The following is a 22137-nucleotide window of genomic DNA, read 5'->3' as shown; positions in this document are numbered from 1 at the left end:
TTTTATGCCACGGAACACTTTATTGCTGAAAAATAAAAACAAATAAAAAAGATCCTCAAATATTTTCTCCACCACTCACAAGATGCGTCTAATTTTTCTGCTACGTAATTATCTTCCCGCTTTCTTGTCTGAATATTAAGTATCAACTGATTGACAAACGCGCAAACGTCTTCTGTTGTTTTAATTTATACCGGTAAATGTTTTAGTTCCGACAGGAAAAACCACGAAAGTTTCAATCAAAAATAAAATAATGGTAGTAATTATTAACACCAAATATAAAATAGGATTTTAATGATTTTTTTAATAATAACACAATATTTGATCATTAATGTGTTGCCTGTGTGAGTCCATTTCAAATAGGTAAAAAAGAAATAAAATAAGACTAGACAGTACCACTAAGTGCCCCCTTTTAAATTAATGTCTGTTTTGTCTTTTTGATTGTGTTCTGTTTGTCCCCAAGTGTCTTTGATTGTCCTTATTTATTTTAATTTTAATATATTTGACTTCACACAATTTTCAGCCAAAACAGAAACCAAATTCAATTTATTAAAATTTGATAATTACAAGTTAAAGTAATTGCACACCCTCATCAATATACATCAACCTTCATTCATTGTCATATAACTATCCTTTTAATAAAACTTCAATAAATTAACACACTTCTCTAAAATATATCTATGGAATAAATGTAAATAACTTTTAATAATTTAATTAATATAAAACATCCTTTTCATTTAACAAACAATTACAATATCTCTCCCCTCAAGAACTTCCCCGCTAATTGTCAAATAGTTACAATATGAACTATGTTTTACAAATCATTAATTAATAATTCTTGTACCGGCACCATTTAATTTACCTGGTACCGTTAGACCTGAAGATGCTTAACAAATTGTAGTAAGCGAAACCGGTCGTTTTGGTAGTAAAATTAAATTGATTGTGAGTAAGTCTTGTTTTATTTCTTTTTACCTATTTACAATATTTGATCTTTGAGATGTTTCCAGGTGTTCATGAAAAATTAAAATTTAAAATTGTATAAAAAATGAATATCTCATTAAACAAATATTTCTTATTTACGACGCTCTTTTGGAGCGGCACCCGCGAGTTACAGTACAATGACCGCTACCATCCAGTAAGTTCCACCACGTGGATTCCAACACGGGGCTACCGCTTGAACATTCTGGACTAAATTGCGACGTATTGAACAGCAAGATCAGCAATTAATAAATTATAAAAACACCATGTTAAAATCAATATTTTTCAGTCTGATTTAAATTATTATTGTTGTTACTAAAATCTTTGTAAGTCGAAATAAAAGTTTTAATTGTGAAGTTCAGTTTTTAAAAAAGTGTTTTTCCCAAGAACATTCATAATTGGCGCAGTCAGTAGGATAGTGGAAGAGTCTTTATAGATCCTCGTCACTTTCATGTGTTTGTCCACTGTTCCAAGAACCAGCCCCAGGGAAACCGTCTGCAGAGTTCACCCGAGGGAATTAGAAGTTAGAAGAAGCCTTCAGGAGCAAAGGAATGCACATCGGCATCGTCTTTATCCTGTAAGCGATTTTATTATTACTTAGAATTAAGAAGATTAAATTTTGAAAGAATTCTTAATAAATCAGACTCCTGAGTCCTTAGATTGAATCAGAGCTAAATTAGAAGATAAATAAAACAAAGATTTGAATAGATTAACACAAAGATTAAAGTAATTTAAAAATATCTCCTCTAAGTCCTTAGATTGACTTTAGAGTCAGATTTAGACAAAATTGAATAGCTTAATAAATACTATATATTAATAAACATAGAGATTAATAGATAGAAAATAAAGTAGATTAAGATTTATATATTTATATATTGGTTATTGAAAATTACTATACCAATTTGACTATTGACTATATATTATATTGAAAATTTTTAAAATATGGCAGTTCCACAATTTGACGTTAAAAATTTATGCATTCTTCCAAATTTTGACGGAAATCCAAATGAATTACATGAATTTATTAAAGTTTCTACAATACTTCTAGACCATTATTATGACAGACTTAATGCAGCTAATATACAAAACAAATTTTTGCTTCATGGTATTATCAGTAAAGTAACAGGTAGAGCCAAGGAAGTTATATCTGTATATGGATGCGAAAGTTGGGACGAAATAAAAAACGCATTAATTCAAAATTTTGGAGACCAGAGAGACGAAAATTCGCTTACAAGGGATCTAGTAAATTTAAGACAAGGCTCAACAGAATCCATTATGCATTTTTATGAAAAAATCATGGGACTTTTAAGCTGTATTAATAATTACCTAGAATTACATACGATAAATGCCGATATTAAAAGGAGCAAACAAGAATTTTTCCGTCAACAAGCTCTTACAACATTCTTAGCAGGCCTACGAGAACCAATGGGCTCTGTTATTAGAGCAATGAGACCAGGAAGTTTAGCCACGGCAATACAATACGTACAGGAAGAAAATAATGTTCGATATCTTCAAAAAAATCAAATAAATCAACCTTCAACATCAGGAAGAAGCGAAAATTATCAAGAACGCCGACCTCAGAGACAGCAGATGCCTGTACAAATCCAGAAACCATTGTACCAGCAGACAAATTTTGCACCTCCACGATGGCAGCAACCAATGAGACAATTCTATCCGCAGAATCAATTTCAGCAACCACATCGGCAACAAAACTTCGATCAATTTAGACAAAATTCAAACCCTCCAGCATTCAGGACCCAGAACCAGTCAAATGTATGGGCACCCAAACCCGGACAGTCAAAGCAGTCTAGACCAACACCTATGAGTGGAATATCAGAAACCACAACCAGAGGCCGTCAAAATTTTACACCAAATTACCGGGCGCAGCCAAAATTCACCGTAGAAGAACTTTACAATATACAATGCCACGGAGATGAGCAAGAAGAGAATGCCAACTACAATGATTACTACGAACCTGATTACGGCAATTTTCTACAAGATACATATGAAAATCAACCAATCGAGTACGAAGAAAACGTAAATTTTCGAGAGGACCCACCAGAAGCAATCGGAACGTAATTGAACTTCATTCATTTCCCGACAAGAAGGAGCTACCCTACATCGAAATCTCTAAGCCTTCTTTACGACTTTTAATCGATACAGGATCCACAAAGTAATTTCTTAATCCAGAAATAGCTTCTTCATATTTTCCAAGTTACATAAAACATGAACCCTTTGTCGTCACATCAATTTTTCAAAACTATTCCCAAAAATATTGTGCCGAAATTCCTTCATTTTCAGAATTTAATTCTGACAGCAAAATGAAATTTTACCTCTTTAAGTTTCACAAAACTTTCGATGGTCTTATTGGCCTCGACAATCTAAAACTCTTCGAAGCCCAATTAAACTTCCCTAAATCGCTTCTAGTTACAAAAGATTCTACAATCCCCATTAAATATTACGAAACAAATAAAACACAATTTTATTCCATTCATTTGGAAGCAAATTCTATTAGCCAAGTGAAAATTCCTGTCAAAGAAGAAAAAGGAACCATCATTATTCCTACCCAAAAAGTACAAGGCGTCGTAGTACGAGAAGCCCTTACTAACGCCGAGAACCACCTCGCCTGGACCGAAATTGCCAACTTCACGTCAGACCCCATTCATCTTTCTCTTATGGAACCACTCGAAAGCAAGAAAATAGACATTCAAGATATCCATATATATTCCATGGAAACAACCTCCGGACCAGACTACAGACAAGATATCGACGACTTAATTAAAACCGAACATCTTAACGAAGAAGAAGAGGAATAAGTTCGCCACCTATGCCGAAAATTCTCCGATATATTTCACCAACCAGACACTCCTCTCAGCTTTACGAACGAAGTTAAACACCACATCAGAACCAAGGATGAAGAACCTGTATATACGAAATCATACCGGTATCCGTATGTGCACAAGGAAGAAGTAAAGAAACAAATCTCTTCAATGTTAGAGCAAGGGATCATTCGACCAAGTCAATCGCCATGGTCCTCGCCTATTTGGGTCGTGGCAAAGAAACCAGATTCATCCGGTAAAATAAAGTGGAGAATAGTGGTAGATTATAGAAAGGTCAACGAGAAGACAATTGACGACCGATACAGAATTCCTCACATTAGCGATATTTTGGACAAATTGGGAAGATGTCAATATTTTACGACCCTCGAGTTAGCAAGCGGATTTCACCAAATCGAGATGGCTGAAGAAGACATTCCCAAAACAGCATTTAATATGGAAAATGGACACTATGAATATTTAAGAATGACTTTTGGACTTAAGAACGCTCCGTCCACGTTCCAACGTATGATGGACAACGTATTGAAGGGACTTCAAGGAGAAATATGCCTCGTCTATATGGACGACGTAATAGTATATTCAACATCACTACAGGAACACATAGTAAATCTCACAAAAGTATTTCAACGACTAAGAGAAGCCCGACTAAAAATCCAAGTCGAAAAATGCGAATTCTTAAAAAAACAAGTTAATTTTCTAGGACACGTAGTCACACAAGAAGGCATAAAACCGAATCCAGCGAAAATTGAAGCAATAGAAAAATATCCAATACCGAAAACAGCGAAAGAAATAAGAGGATTTCTTGGACTACTGGGATATTACAGGAAGTTTATTCGAGACTTCGCAAAAATCACAAAACCTCTAACAAGATGCTTAAAAAAGGATGCAAAGATCGAACATACACCCGAATTCTTAGAATGCTTTGAAACGTGCAGAAAATTATTAATGAATGAGCCATTATTGGAATATCCAGATTTTGCCAAACCGTTTAACCTCACAACAGATGCCAGTAACTTCGCTATCGGTGCAGTACTTTCCCAAGGACCAGTTGGCAGTGATAAACCAATTGCCTTTGCTTCCAGGACACTAAATGAAACCGAAACCAAGTACTCCACAATAGAAAAGGAAATGTTAGCAATGGTGTGGGCAACTAAGTATTTTCGACCTTACCTATTTGGAAGAAAATTTAAAATACTTTCAGACCACCATCCTTTGCAATATCTATTCTCCCTAAAGGAACCCAACTCCAAACTAGTACGTTGGAGATTAAAATTAGAAGAATTTGACTACGAAGTAATTTACAAAAAAGGCAAAGCTAATACAAATGCGGACGCACTGTCTCGAATCGAAATACACACAAAGGAAACGAAGGACATCGATTCACAAATTAAGGAAGTCTTTGATGATTTAGTAGACATGGAAGACGATGGATGGTCAACGACTAATAATCCAGATGCAGATCGAATAATCGACGAGATTGTAGAAGAAAAAGCAACAGAATTAATTCCAGAAAACATCCCAGAAGATACTGTTGAAAACGAAGATCAAAACATCCCAGAAGGCACTGTCGAAAACGAAGATCAAAACATGGACGAAGACGGAAATGAAACAATACATACAGCAGTAGAAAATCCAATTCTTGGTATACCTATTTCGGAAAAACCACTTAACTTCTACAATAACCAAATTATAGTCAAAATCGTCAACTACAATCCACGACCTCCAGCAATTATACAAACCTTTCCGAATAAAAGACGTTATCATATCCAGCTGTCGAAAGATCAGTTAAAAGCTGATACCATAAAAATTTTTAAGGAACACCTCAACCCGAAAAAGAAGTATGCAATTTTATTTGAAGCAGAAGAAGAAATTTTTGCAGAAATTTGCGAAATTATCAGGAAAACTTTTAAACACAACGCATATGACTTAGTAAAGTGCAATCTTTTATTGGAAGATGTTAACCTAGAAGAACAACAAAAAGAGATTATAAAAAACTATCATGAAGGAAAAACGAACCATAGAGGAATAGCTGAAACAGAAAGTCAAATAAGAAAACGATATTACTGGCCTAATATGAAGAAGGACATAGAAGATATCATAAACTTTTGCGATATATGTCAAGAAAATAAATACGACAAACTTCCTCCCAAACCAAAATTTATGGTTACACCAACTCCCACTAAACCACTGGAAATAGTTCACATTGATTTATTCCAGGCTGATGGACAGAAGTTTCTAACCATAATAGACGCATTTTCGAAGTATGGGCAAGCCTACCCAATACATGGAGGAAATGCAATCAATGTACTCAACGCCCTATTGATTTTTATAACACATCATGGACTCCCAACAATGATAGTGGCCGATAATGGTACGGAATTTAAAAATGGAGTAATACAAGAATTTGTAGACTCTCATAAAATCTCAATCCACTATACAACACCAGAGAATCCGCAATCCAACTGGATGATTGAGAGATTTCATTCTACGTTAATCGAACATCTTCGAATCCTAAGGAACACCAAAGCAAAGCTCTCGATTAAAGAACAAATGCTATACGCTATAATTGGGTACAATAATTCCATACATTCAGCAACGAAGTTAAGACCCATCGACATATTAAACGGACATATCGACGCAAAAGATCCCTTTGACGTTGACATACAGAAAGTAATACTGAACAATTATATCCAAAATCATAGAGAGATAACAAAGGAATTATATAAGGAAGTAAACCAGCAAATACAAGAGAATAAAAATAAAGTCATTGAAAATAGAAATAAATCGAGACAAGACCCTATTACGTATAAACCAAGTACAAAAATCTACACACGGAAAACAGTTACCAGAAATAAATTACTTCCGCGATATTCCGCAAAACATATAAAAAGAAATAACGAAGTGACTGTAAAAACATCAAAAACTACAGTTCACAAGAAAAACATAAAACACCAACCTAAATCAAAAACTAATTCTGAACCTTCCCCACAGGATCACCCTGACGACGGGAGAGGAAGTGAAGATCAAGGACCTGAAAGACAACCCAGGAATAATTCCCCTCAACCTGGGACAAGCAAAGATTCATACTAGTACACACGATTTTATACACCTTTTCAAACTACTACCAATAAAGGAAGAATTAGACAGAATTGAAACCCAGTACGTTGCAGTGACCACAGCAATTCAAAATGGACTTAGCCATCCATATTTTAGCAGTTTACAAAATTTCGACCAAGCTCTTAGATATCAATTAAAATCAGCTCAAGAAAAATTCTCAACAATTTACCCCTATAGCAGAACAGAAAGAGGGTTAATTAATGGAATAGGAAGCATTATCAAAGCAATTTCTGGAAATCTAGATCAAGATGACGCAGAAAAATACAACAATGCTATAGAAACCTTACAGACGAATCAGGAAAATCTTATAAATCATCTTAATTGTCACATTAGCTTGAACAAGAAGATTATAAAAGAGTTCAACGAAACTATCACATTACTAACACATAACCAAGAAATAATAGCAGAAGAAGTAAATAATATCAGCACGAATCTTTTTTGACTTCAATCATTATTTGCAAGCAAGGAATGTTCTGGACCAATTAAATTTGACCCTTCAAATTATACTTCAGTTACTTAATGACCTAGAAGAAGCCATTACCTTTTCTCGTGTAAACACTCTCCATAACAGTGTGATTAAGAAAGACGAAATAAAATGGATCATCAATAAAATGCTAGAACACCACAAGGCAGACCAACTTGTGTACATCGAAGACGAGGACATCCTAAAGTACTACGACATCATCAAAGTAGATGCCTATTATTCAAACCGTACTATTATATTTATCCTTCATTTTCCTGTCCTACACCCTGATTCCTTTACTTATTATCATTTATTTCCTATACCTACCGCAAATTCTACTACAATCATTCCTCCTGAACCATATCTCCTCATAAACGAAAAATCCTTTCAATATTTGGAAGAACCATGTGCCCGAATCGACACAAGATATCTTTGCCAAGAGGAAACAATACTAGAAGCAACGAAAACTGATGACTGTATCAAACAAATCCTGCAGTTGAGCACCCAAGAAGCTTCTTGCCAATACACCCCCGTCCAAACTCGAGATGTCATCATTCAAAGATTATCAGATGCCCACTATATAGGAATATTCCCCGAATCAACCAAAATTACAACTCGATGTTCTACAACAAAAATTTTGGGCCTAAAAGGAACCTATCTCATCAATCTTCCGCCCAGATGCGAATTCAAAACCCCAATCCAGAGTTACATAAATTCAAGGACAACCATCCCAGAGCAACCGCTAATGCTTCCCAAAATAAGGACCATAGATATTCAAACAGCGATTAAATTCAAACCATTAAGGATAGATCACATCCCCTTAGACAAACTGCATGAACTCTCTAAGGAAGAGGAACATCTAGACACAATTAACCCGAAATTATGGAACCATAGCCATAACCATTTTTGGATGACTCCTTTATATATCTTTATTACAATAATCTGCCTCTATATATGTTACAGGTATAAAACAAACAACAAAAAACCCAACTCTAGCGACGAAACTCCAGAAGAGGCCAACTCAACAGTTCTGTTCGTCCCTCACAAAACTTCTTCAGGGGATGGAGTAGTTACAGTACAATGACCGCTACCATCCAGTAAGTTCCACCACGTGGATTCCAACACGGGGCTACCGCTTGAACATTCTGGACTAAATTGCGACGTATTGAACAGCAAGATCAGCAATTAATAAGTTATAAAACACCATGTTAAAATCAATATTTTTCAGTCTGATTTAAATTATTATTGTTGTTACTAAAATCTTTGTAAGTCGAAATTAAAGTTTTAATTGTGAAGTTCAGTTTTTAAAAAAGTGTTTTTCCCAAGAACATTCATAATTAGCGTGCGTCGCACGCGTTGCACTCCCGCTTACGAGGCTCTGAAGTCAGACTCTCTACCGCCTGAGCTATGCGGCCCTTATATCACAAATTTTCAAACTAAAAATATATATCCTTACTGCCACAAGCCTTTTTTAAACCAAATAATTCTGGAATGAATGAAAATATTCTATAAAACTCGTAATAATGATTAAAATTCTTTTTAAAAATCGTTTCTCTTCTGTTTAGATCTGGCTGAAACTATGCAGAGTCTCCAAACCATTGCTGAACAGTGTCTACCAGAATCATGGGAAAGTGATGGTAATATTGTTCCCTGTAATTCAGATGAAGCAACAGATAATTTCAGTCTAGATGCGTTGTACAAGTGCCAATTTTGTGAAAATATATTTAAAGGTAAGTCAGTCTTTATTCTAAATTTGAACAATGTATTGGCAAGAAGTAGGTTATGATCAGGTTGCACATCTACTCCCGAATAAATGTTGATAACAACTGCTTTGATAACATTTTTTAAATCTCTGTTCGATTACTATTTTGAGTTATATTCTCTTAAGTATCTATTGGGGACTTTCCGGTGTATAGAGTGACTTTAGATAGATTAAAGGAAATATTCATTATCCAAATATTATGTTTGGTTCCTAGTGCCCAAGCCGTACTTTCTTACGTTAATCTTACGTTAAACACACTATTCATTTAAGTGTGATTTTTAAAAACAAAGAACCATAGAGGAAGTGCGCCATATATGGAATACCGTTTTGTATTTGGTTTGTATTTTTCTTGTTTCTTAAAATAATGTGTGATTCTTTATTCATAAATACACATTAATGTTTTATATATCAGATTTTAATATTGAAAATAGGAAAATCTGCATACAGGGATAGTCAAAAAGTGACATATGAAAAAGATAAATTTTGCACCTAATATGGAATATGTACTTAATATGGAATATGCTGTGATCCTAATATGGAACACAGTAATATGCATTTAAATAAAAAAAATAAGATATAAAATAAAACACTATCTATTTTACGAAATTCTTTATTTTTATATTTTAACTTATTAGGATTTAGATACTTTCTATCCCTTGACAAAACATGTTAATTGTCTTTGCAAATCTCACAAATAAAGATATCAGTTTCACACCCGGAACAATCTAAATGGCACCATTCTTTGCAGACAATGTACTGTATCCACTTCTCTCATTTTCTGTCTTCCAAAAATTTTCCATCGCAATAGAAACAAGTAGCATCTTCTTCTTTAGAATTGTCTGCTGCAATATCTATCATGTCATCATCATCGGAAGAATCGTCTTTGAAACTTACTGATTCGGATTCTGAAGAGGAATCTTGAAATATTGTCTTCTTCTTCGTCTTACGTAGATGCTGGTAACTAAAGGATGGTTGTTGGTTATCTAATGATTCCATTAGTACCGCTTTATTGTTTTGGCTTGTTGTGAAGAAGAATTTTTAATAAAGTTTTTAAAGCGTCTTTGTATGGAGACGAGGTAATAATCGCTGCTTTTCCAGGTGCCCTACCCCTTCGAGGTCCTGTCTGTTTTTGAAAGGTCGGCATCGGTGTAATATGTTCGAGTCCAACAAATTCATTTTCATCTACACTATTGTCGGCAATATTTTCAACTACTGCATATATTGTTCTTTTTCGGTATTTTCTTGTTTTGCAGTAAGAAAATCGCTTTCGTTAAAGTCATGGCGATTTATAGGAAATATTCCGGTCTTTCTGAAGCCATTAACGGCAATTGTCCCAGTTTGCACCTTAAGATACGCCTTTTCAAATAGTTCAGCAATGTCATAATGTGTAATAAGTGGTCTTTGATTTGACCTTAAAAATAATCTCAACATCTCACTATAATGGGTTTTTAAGGATCAGATTGGCAGATGATGATCTATGCAGATTCTGTCACCTAGAGGAAGAAACAGCAGAGTGTCAGTGCGACAACCTGGCCAATGTATGGTTCTTTACATTAGGCAAAGAAAAGCGATCGAAAAAGAGCTACACGGAAGGTCCAATTTTGAAGCTTTTAGACTGAACCTTTTAATGAACTTATCTTTTAAAAAGGGCCAGGCTCGAGAATGTAATCTAGGACTAGAGGACCACAATGGATGTGAACAGATCGCAGTGAAACAGGCCAAAAGCCACCTCATTGAATCTGTCTATCTATCTAACTTCCACTACTACAGTCTTTTGGGGAGGACATTACAAATTTGTCCTTTTTTGTAATTTTTCTCGTACGGAGTACTTCTAGTAGACGCAATCCGCTTATCAGCTCATGTCACGTCAGTTCTCTTTCGAGAAGTAGCTGTGTTTCCGTGATTTGACAACCTTGTCGTCAGATTACATCCACCCTCAGCTTCCTTGACCCTCAGCTTCCTCCACCCTCATCTTCTTGAACTACTTTCTTTGAGCTACGGATAAACATTGCCGAGATACCTTAAGTGTCTCGGTGTTTTCTGTAAAAACACTCGAATCGTCCTATAATATTGTTTTCTGTCCCGGTGTTGAGACATAACTCTTCCTTAGTCTGTTCGGTAGCGTAGTTTTGTTAGGTTTTGTGTGGACGACTTAGGTCCCATCACCACGTCATGGTAGATCTGTACACTGGAGTTATTGCAGCTTATTAATAAAACTTATTGAAACATCATTAAGGCTATTGAACATTTAAAAAAAAAATAATGAATTTAATGTTAAATATTGTTAGGAAGGAATATGTACTTTATATTTGTGTTTGCAGATGAATGGTCTTTATCAGAGCACCTTAAAATTCACACTATTCAACACAGATACTTTTGTAATATGTGTGACAAGATATATGACGATTCAAATGAACTGAATAAACATATCATAGAACATACACTTATTGACAATCAAAAGAGCCAGGACATTGATCATACCAGTTCTAAAGAAGTGTTTAAAAATTTTAATTGCCATGTAAGTACCGAGCAATCGAGAAAAATCAGATTAGGGTAGATTGTGGAAATACATTTAAATAGTACTTATTGGCAATATAATCATTTTATAATTCATAAATGTCTGTAAAAAACAGTTATGACTTGTCTCAATGAGAAACTCAGCAGTTGTAAGTAAAACAAGCTTTTATTTTCTGGACTATTTACAAACAACATTCTGTTAACAATACCTTATTGTTCTTCGGAGATTAACCTTATACTCATCCCGGATGGAAACAGCAACCCTTCGTTCCCTTGACGAAAGTCCAGTTATCCACGCTGTATACGAATCGGTTTTGATTCGGAAGACCTCAGCTCCCAGCTCAGTACACTGTAAGCATGTATCCTTGTGATCGCTAACACACGGGTCTCTGCTACCGAATATCTTCGAGACCTTAAACTGCTACTATACTGGAAAGAAAGGCAGTGGGATCGTAAGTCAGGAAGCCCATTCTGTTTATAAGGTGTTACTATTTGAGAAGTCGTGTCTATTTCTGGAAGTCGTTACAAAATTTGTTTGTAGACATATATTGTTCAAAATTTTATGAAAATTATAAACAAGTTGTGTGCATATTCTTTTATTTACAGTGGCTAAAATCTCAACCTGCGTTATTTAAATTGCACAAACTACTCTAATTTGATTTTATTCGATATATTTGTATAATCCGTTAACTACAGTAATTTGATGACCTGATAAAGTAGACTCCAAACTTATCGCCCGTTTCAACTCTATCTCTCTTATAGATAAGTACATATAACCCATTACTGATTGCAAATTATTCTTCTAAATGTTTGGTCAAACGAAAATTTATTGAAAACGTTCATTTCCACAACCTTGCTTATTGAATTAAAGAACGAGATCAACAATACATCAAACTCATCATTTATAATAAAATATTGAAATGGCTTGGTTTCTATAAACTTTGAATTGCAGTATTGGCGATAAAATAAACGGAAATATTGCATAATATCGTGGCAACTGAATGTTCGGAAATGTTCGGAATTATCTATTTACCGTGTATAAAATAAATAATTTTGACATTCATCATCCGTTTTGAGTCCACTGCTGAACATAGGCCTCCCGTAAATAATTACATTGCATCCGTTCTTGAGCACCCTGAATTCAGGTGATCTGGATGCGCTTGATGTGGTCTGACCACTTTGTTGGAGGAAGTCTTCGATTACGATAAGCATTGTGTCTAGCTCCATTCTAAAATTTTCTTGATTCATATTCCATCTCTGACTCTGGTAACATGTCCTGCCAGGGTAAAAAATACGACAAATTTTTGAAGAACGTACTTAAGCATTATCGTGAGAGTAGAAGTCAACAACCTAAAGGCAAAAGTTCGGGTAGACCGGGAATTGTGTCTGATAAGGATCGACGATTACTAGTGAAAATTTGCAAAATTAGGCCGTCGCGTCGGAACACTTTACAATGACCCGCAGAAACGGGAAAAAATATCAAGGGAGAGCTGCAGAAAATGGATACACAAATCTGGACTCAATTTTTATATGGTTGAATCGTAATTTTTTATTGAATGCGTAATTTTTTCATTACTCGTAATGTTTTAGGCGAAAGAAAACCTGTGCTAACAGAGAAGTAAAAAACAAACCTATTCAATTTGGCAAGATCGAAGATTTCATGGACCGTTGATGACTGGTCCAGAGTCATATACAGTGACGAATCAAAATTTGATGTTTGCGTGGGGGACTTTCGAAAACAAGTTACCATAAGTAAAAATAAAGCATTCCATAAAGATTGCCTCAAAAAAGCTGTCTTAAAGGAATTATGATTTGGAGGTGCTTGTCATCAGCGGGTCTAGGAAGATATGAGGTGGTGGAATATACAACACAGCAAAGTATCAAGAAATTTTGAAAAATAGTCTTGTACCAAGTGCTCACGATCTCTACTAGAACTTGAATTTTATATTCCAACAGGACGGTGCTGCATGCCATACAGCTAAAACAACTAAAAAATGGTTTGGAGACAATAACATTAAAGTCTTCTCATGGCCTTCGAACAGTCCAGACATTAATTTTATTGAGACATTGTGGCATAAGGTGAGACAGAAATTGCGTAATGATCCCCAGAGAACCATCGCTGATTTGAGGAGTAAATTAGGTGAATTGGGGGATAGTTTCGACCCTGACTTGTGTAAATCCTATGTGTAACCCCATATTAAAATAATAATTTCTTGAATTTTCCGAACATTTAGTTGTGACCATATTATACAAAATTTTCATTTATTTTACCGCCAACACTGCAATTCAAAGTTTATAGAGACCAAGCCATTTCAATATTTTATTATTAATGATAGAGTTTAATGAATTGTTGATCTCGTTCTTTAATTCAATTAGCAAGGATGTAAAGATAAACGTTTTCAATAAACTTTCGTTTGTCCAAATATTTAGTTGTTAGGGCTCATATATGAAGTTAAAATGTTTTTTGATAAGAAAAATGTTCAAATTAAGTTGCTTTCCTTTTTTGAGTACATAAAAGGATAAAAATAACATTCAATCGCGGAGCGAATTCTAAGTTACTTTGCAAAATGTGTTTGAAACATTATTTGCTTAAAAAAATCCAATTTTAGTATAAGATGATATAGGTTTGGAATCTGCTCTCTTATATTGTAGGAGGTCTCAAAATTGTAGGCACTAAATTCTGAGAAATGATAATCGAGTTTTAACGACAACACTGTTGACAGTTGACACATATATAGTCAAATAGTCATAGAATATCGGACTTGTTAAAGTATCTTATTAATAAAACATGACAACGCTGACCAGTAGAAAAGAACAGTAGATCACATGAAGCTTTTAAAACTTAGTAACATATGTAGGAGTTATAGAAGACGTAAGTATTTTAATTTGACCCATAAATAAGAGGCAATATTGATAAAGTAGTTAGACATCTACAAAAGAGCAAAATATTAACTATTGTCTGAAGATCACTTATTGCAATCACTATTATTCACACACAATTAAAGGTTCAACCGAAACATCCACTCTAATTATGTGTAATGCAATTTTTCCACGAGTTGGGAGTGACGTTTTCCAAAGGAGTAGCTAGCAGGCCTTTCACATATATATATATATATATATATATATATATATATATATATATATATATATATATATATATATATATATATATATATATATATATATATATATGCAAGGATTTCCACAGTTTTCACTGTATTCCTTCACTCAACCGTTTTCTCCAATTTTTCCTGTTTAGCCAGTCCCCTTCCTGTAGGTTTCTTCTACTCATTGCTTCGTCCACTTCACCTCTGAAAGATCTTCGGGGTCTGCCTCTCTTTCTTCTTCCTATCGGGCTCCACTCTGGTATTCTATTTATCCACCGATTTTGGTCTGCTCTTCTGACATGTCCGTACCAGGTTAACCTCTTCTGTTCGATGTAGTCTATTATGTCGGAGTTCATTCCCATTCTCCTCTTAATCTCCATGTTATTTATTCTATCTCTTCTTGTTACCCTGCAGCTTCTCCTTAGGAATTCCATCTCTGTTGCTCTTATTTTGTTTTTGGTTTTCTTATTTATTGTCCAATTTTCACACCCATAAGTGAGGATACTTCTTGTCATGGTATTATATATTTTTTTCTTTGTTTTCATGCTGATGTTCTTATCCCATAGTACCGGGTTCAATTTTCGTATGCAGTCTCTTGTTTGTCCTAGTCTATTTTTTATATCTTCCTCCGTTGTTCCTTTGTTTGATATTATGAAGCCTAAATACTTATACTTGTCTGTTCCTTTGATTTGTTTACCTTCGTCTATTTCCAGCTGTTTTATTTCTGTATTCTCCGTTGTTAGGTATTCAGTTTTCTTTAGGTTTATTTCCATCCCATTCTTTGTATATTCCTGCTCCAGTTTTCTCATCATAAAATTGAGGTCATCCTCGTCTTGTGAGATCACTATTTGGTCTCACAAAATTTGTCAGCAAAACTTAGCGTATATAGATATTCGTTCCTTACTGGTATACCCATTCCTTCGCACTTTCTTTTCCATGGTTTCAGGGTTTTTTCCAGGAATATTTTGAACAGGGTGGGGGATGTGGAGCAACCCTGTAGTAGTCTCTTTGTCGTCTTAAATGGACTGCATATTCTATTGCCCGTTTTGATAGCTACTTCGTTATTCTTGTAGAGTGCTTTTACCGCGTTTATTAATCTTCGTGGAACTTCGATGTCTTCCATTGCTTCTCATAGCTTGGTTCTAGGTATTGAGTCATATGCCTTCTTAAGATCAACAAAAGCCAGATGGACGGATCTATGTTTGGCCATTCTTTTTTCTATTAGTTGTTCGACCGTGTAAATGTGATCTAAGCATGCTTTCCCCGCTGTGAAACCTGCCTGGTCTTCTCCGATTTTATCTTGTATATATATTTCTAATTTTTCCTTTATGGTCTGTCTATGGCCTTTCACATCATCCATTTTAAGAGTTAAGTTTTCCCTAGCTGCTTGATTTTTGTTTGAGCTTGTAACGATGTGCATCGCCTCCGTCCCGTCAGCGCTCCGTACACACGTACTCCCACCACAAGGTCCTCTTTCATCGACGCGCGCTAGAGGAGATGGAAAACCTACGATATATAAAACAGCGTACGCCACAAGAGAGAACTGAGTTCCGCTAGAGTGCTGATCTAGTGGGAACTTCACCGAGCCCCTGGGTTTTAACTGGAGGCCAACCGTCCGGAGTTCCGTCAGAGTCTTGATCTGATAACAACTCCATTGACCCTAGGATGTTGACCGAAGGCCAACGCTTCTTCTTCTTCGTTCCGTACCTGGTCTTGGAGTATTGATCTGAGACAGACCTATTGAATTTTGTCTAAGGTTGTGGTTGTTGTAAAGTGGTCAAGAAACTAAATATATTGCTAAAAACTTTTAAAAAGTTACAAAATTTGTTATGTGTTACATTATTGTTGTGTAACCTTTGAACGACCCATTAGAAACGATAGGTGCCAATGGGCAACAATATAACTACCCAGTTGGGAGCCAATGTAGAAAAATAAAACTCACAACTTTCTTTAAAAGTCATATGCTCGGAAAGATTTCCGCGGTTATTACAATCAAACCTAGAGCTAAGATTAATACTATTATAAAAATTAATATTAAACTCACCAGTCTTCCTGGTTGAACCGCGTCGATATCCATTGGGCCGAGCTTTCGACACCCTCTCTGATGTCTTCTTCAGGGCTTCTGAGGACTAGTGAGTGTATTAGTGTCTGGGGGCTTGGGAGACTGAGACCTCGGAAGCCCTGAAGAAGACATCAGAGAGGATGTCGAAAGCTCGGCCCAATGGATATCGACGCGGTTCAACCCGGAAGACTGGTGAGTTTGATATTAATTTTTATAATAGTATTAATCTTAGCTCTAGGTTTGATATATATATATATATATATATATATATATATATATATATATATATATATATATTGAGATGTTTGGTGTTTAAAGAAAATAATTTATAAATTATATACTAGATAATATTAGATATAAAAAGTATTTGGTTATTTTAAGTTATATACTAGAGAATTTTATAAAAATATATTTATGTGAGGGCATTTTTAAGAAATTAGCATATAATAATTGTAAAAAGTTGTATTTTAGTAATTATAATGTGGTAGATATATTTAAGTGAGCCATGTGACTAGGCAACCAACTATACATTTGAGTGACAGACAGATATACATACTCTTTAAAGTGACAGATAGAAATTCATAATTAGGAATATAAAGTGGGGTTATAATAATAATGTTAGTTTAAAATGTTTAATTTATATATAGTTACTGATTTAAGTGTTTATTCTGATCTGAAAAGCCTAAATGTCAACAAAATTATCAACAGAAAATTAAAGAATTCTCCAGATTACAGAATTTGACCTTTGTTTACGGTCGAACATTCTCGAATAATGGTTATGTCTGTGGATCGAACATATACTGTTTCCAGAAAATTCAGACATGTGTTTAATGGAACAAATCGAACAGGATTTCTTGCTAGATGATTCTGGAACATCCAAAAAGATATAAATACCCGGTGATTTGGATTCAAGAAGTCAGTCAGAAATTTATAGTAAAAGTCCATTCAGCTAGTCAATCAGTTATGAGTTACAGTTACTATGATGGCCAGTTTTTTAGTATGAAAGTTAGTTAGAGTCAGTCAATCAGTTATAATTGTTCAATATAGTGAGTTAAATCAAGATTAAGAAACAGTATAAAGAAAATATTATTGAAGATTAAAAATTATGTTATGATGATTGGATAATGGAAGAAGTATTAATTGAATAATAAAATTAAATAATATATTTGGTGATTGGATATTGGGATATAGAAAAGAAGAATCAATATAAATGCTGTTTGCTGGTTTGCTTGGTGGTTTATAAATGCTGGTGAAGAAAAATATCTTAAATTGGTGGAAGCTGATAATTGGAAAAAGTAATTTCACAAAAACAAGGATAACCGAAGCTGCGAAGAAGACATTGAATGGTGATTATAATCTATACAGTGGAAAACAGTTCATTTAGGCATTCAGTGACAGAAAGGTACAAAAATGTGTTAATATAATTTAGTTAGTGTCATAACAATTTCAATTTTGAAGATAGTTTGTTTAAATTTTACATTTTCTATAGAATTTAATTAGTTTCATAAGAATTTCAATTTAAAGATAGTTTATTTTAAATTTACATTGGCTAGGTTAGATATATATATATATATATATGTGTATTTCATAATAGATATAATAAAGATAATTTACAAACTACTTACAAACTAATTCTTTGAGAACCGCGATAAAAACCCTATATTATTAAAAAATACTCATTGCTCATCATTCACAAACAAAACATCATAACAATATATATATATATATATATATATATATATATATATATATATATATATATATATATATATATATAGTGTATGATATGGTATGGTTTGATATATATATATATATATATATATATATATTATAAGTGTTTGTTTGTCCTTGTGTAGTGTAGTGTGTTGTACAATTATATGTTTATGAATATTACATTTTATTCTTGTCGGATAGGCCGCAATTGACGAAATGCCCCTGAAGATGATCTAGGGATCGAAAGTACTTGGGCAAGATTAAATTAAACTGTGCTCGATATATGCCTTTTATTTGATCAAAGTTTAAATAAATAATTTACTAAGGTTTGTAACATGTACATGTTTTTTTTTATTTATTTTTAGATATGTGATCGAGATTTTCCAGATTCTAAATACTTAAAAAGACATTTGAAAGAAATTCACTTTATTGAGACCGGTCCTGAGGTAGAAATAGAAAAAAAGTTTGGATGCAATATATGTGGGAAAAGGTAGGCAGGATGTGAAAATTAAATATCTTTGGAAATTTAGAGTCACGTCCAAAGAATTACATTTTATTGGCAAGCAAATACTTTGAGAATACCATTTTAACCTTGAAATTGAAACTGAATTGTTTGTAAAATTTTTCGAAGCCTTCACTAAGGAAATTTAAAATATGGAATTAAACACTGTGTTTTTTTGGAATAAACCACAATTATACCTAAAGATATTATATTTTTGATGTTTCGAATGGCAATGAAAATATGAAACATTAATATTTCTAGTTATTGCTGGATTTAATTCTAAAAAATATTAGTTAATGTAAAAATGCTGCAAGAAATTAGCTTCAAATCATCATCAAAGCTTTCCCTTCCTGCTGGAATGATTATCGTCTTCTTCTTCAATTTCTTCTGATTAGTTTATGACAGTGTTTCACTCCACATTCTACCTTTTTTCACAAGGTATCTGAAAGGTAGAATGTGGGTATGTTTCCACGCTGTGATCTGTAAGATCTTTTGTGGATGCCTTTCTCTATCTTCAGTCCAACAGATCTGGGCTTCTATGAAAGATAATGCTCTAAACAATTAGCGAAAAATTGCCTGTAGTGGCAGACAATATATTTGGCATTTTCTCTGCATTTTCGTAAAATATCCATGTTGCTCTGTTCACTTTGCCCATTTTACAGATATTAGAGATCTGAGTGAGCAACATTAAGTGAGAATGCCAGTGATTACTCATGAGTTCCGTTTTCTGAAGCCCAAAGAAAACTTTTGCATAGCGAGAAGGTTATAATAACCTTTTTGTTTATCTTTAGCCCGGAATATTATCCCAGTAGGCTACTTCTTTTTCTTCCTGTAGTGCCTATCCGTTTCGGATGTTGGCGACCATCACGGCAATCTGTACTTTGCACACTGCTGCTCTGAAAAGATTTGTAGTTGTTGTGTTGAACCACATACCAGGAAATCCTTGTCCTTCCTAGTCCTCGTTTTCCTTCTATTTTCATTGTAAAAATAATTGTAGCAACCCCTATCTTTAGCTGTTCCTCACGAGGCTACACTAACTCCTATTTCCCATTTTCTGACATCGTCAACTATGCAGATTGAAGGAATAGAGATGGAACGGGCCAATCACACTCGCTCCGGCGAGAAACGTACGGTGACTGATCAGTACTCAGTTACAGTACGGTGACCTTCAGTCAATACCCCAGGGGCCAGTGGAGTTGTTATCAGATCAATACTCTGACGGAACTTGCCTTTCTCGTGCGGCGGCTACTGTTTTATAAGGTCGAACGCCTTCCATCTCCTCTAGCGCACATCGATGGAAGGGGACCTTGTGGTGGGAATGCGTATGTATACACTTTATAAAAACTTACTTCATTTGCGGCAAAATAAAAAAATTGCATAAGATGGATGTACTATTCACAAATTCATTCAGATCAAAAGATATCGAATTTTTACCGTTGAGTTGATAAAAATTTTATTTAAAATTGATTTCGCGTGCGTTCCACCCCCCCCCTCACGCAATGGGGCGTTTTAGGGGGAACCCGGGGCTAAAAGTGGTTAACTTTTTTGCGTCTTTTTGGGGTCTCAAAATTGACATTCTAAGCTTGAAATTCAGCTTGTTCGTATAATTTGTAAGGGTCAAATCTCTGGATCTCTGGATCAAAAATCTGGATTAAACAAGTGTCATTTGCCGTAGATTTGGAACATATTTGTCGTTGAGGTCAATGCTTTATGTATGTCATTTATCTTGACTAGGTATGTCATCCAAATAAGTCGGGCACTGGTGTTGTCACGAACCAGTTTTACACTACGGGTCAGTATTCATCACTTTTGACTTGTGCTGTTTTTTTTTTCATTTTTTTTAATGCCATAATATACAACAGGATGATGGGTTCTTTGGGCAATTAATTGATTATTAATATATAGGTCGTGCCAAAAGAAGCGGAACGGTCGATTATTTCGCGAAATTTACATCAAATCCAAAACTTTAAAAACACGTGATCAATATTTTTCAAAAATCTATCAAATGACACCAAACACGATCTTCACCCGACCCCTAGGGATGTGGTGGGGGCAACTTTAAAATCTTAAATAGGAACCTGTAAACCTTTATAGGAAATATATATATATATATATATATATATATATATATATATATATATATATATATGGGAGTGCTCTTTAACACTGGAAGTAATATTACCTCATTTTTTATTGCAGATTTGAATTCCTTATGCAAAAATTAGTAATGTTTATTCGAGATATCTTTCCCAATTGTTGATAGATGGCTCTATAATTGGAAAAAAAAAAACGTTTTATCCTGATACCCTCGGAAAATTATGTAAACGGTCCATATCTCGAGAAATACACTTTCAAATGAAAAACTAAAAAACACTTGCTCAATATTTTTCAAAAATCTATCAAATCACAGCAAATACGACTCCCACCCCACTCCAACTTTGAATTTTAAATAGGAACCCCCATTGCTTATTGCCGATTGGGATTCTTATTAGTTCTACCAGTCGTATTAGTTTATTAGGAATATAGAATTCGTTCATGGCTTCATACAATGTACTTCGTAGCACACTGTCATTGGCTGATTTAAAATCTAGGGAGAGGTGGTAGGTATCAATTTGAATTCTTTGGTTTTTACCAGTTTCTGCCTCAGCACAAAAATCTGGTCCGTTGTAGATCGACCAGACCTAAAACCACTTTGAAATTCGCCAAGAAGTTCCTCTGAATACGCACTTAGGCGACTATGCAAGATACTCGAAAATATTTTGAATACTGTGTTATACACATTTAGTTTCTGCATTCCAATTGATCACCTTTTTGTGTAACGGACAAACAATTCCAGTACATCACTCTTCCGGGATTTGTTCCTCGTTCCAAGATCTTATTTTATGTATCTGATTAGTAAGACTATCATCCTTATATTTAATACGTTCTGCAGGCCACTTCCAGGAGTTTTGCTATTTTTTCGATGTTTTATTGTTTCCCGTACTTCTTAGCCAAATTAAATTATAATGGTGTATTGTTTCTTGCTTCTGAAGATAGTGGATTTCCATCTTCAATTTCGGTGGAAAGTAGCTCTTTATAATGT

At 34.4% G+C, this 22137-nt stretch overlaps 1 protein-coding gene across 4 annotated transcripts in view; it reads left to right on the top strand.

Moving 5' to 3' along the window:
* The window catches only part of LOC140439582 (uncharacterized), a 74391-nt gene that overhangs the window by 41192 nt on the left and 11062 nt on the right, over nt 1-22137 (top strand). For all 4 annotated transcript variants that reach the window (XM_072529588.1, XM_072529586.1, XM_072529587.1 and 1 more), the window contains exons 3-5: nt 8958-9122; nt 11476-11672; nt 18919-19043. In XM_072529588.1, the coding sequence (XP_072385689.1) occupies nt 8958-9122; nt 11476-11672; nt 18919-19043 (487 nt within the window). The remainder of the gene's footprint in view (nt 1-8957; nt 9123-11475; nt 11673-18918; nt 19044-22137) is intronic.

The sequence above is a fragment of the Diabrotica undecimpunctata genome, chromosome 4 (assembly GCF_040954645.1).
Source record: "Diabrotica undecimpunctata isolate CICGRU chromosome 4, icDiaUnde3, whole genome shotgun sequence".
NCBI classification, from domain to species: domain Eukaryota; kingdom Metazoa; phylum Arthropoda; class Insecta; order Coleoptera; family Chrysomelidae; genus Diabrotica; species Diabrotica undecimpunctata.
Note: the sequence above shows the minus strand (reverse complement) of the source record. Positions and strands in the feature narration are given on the sequence as shown.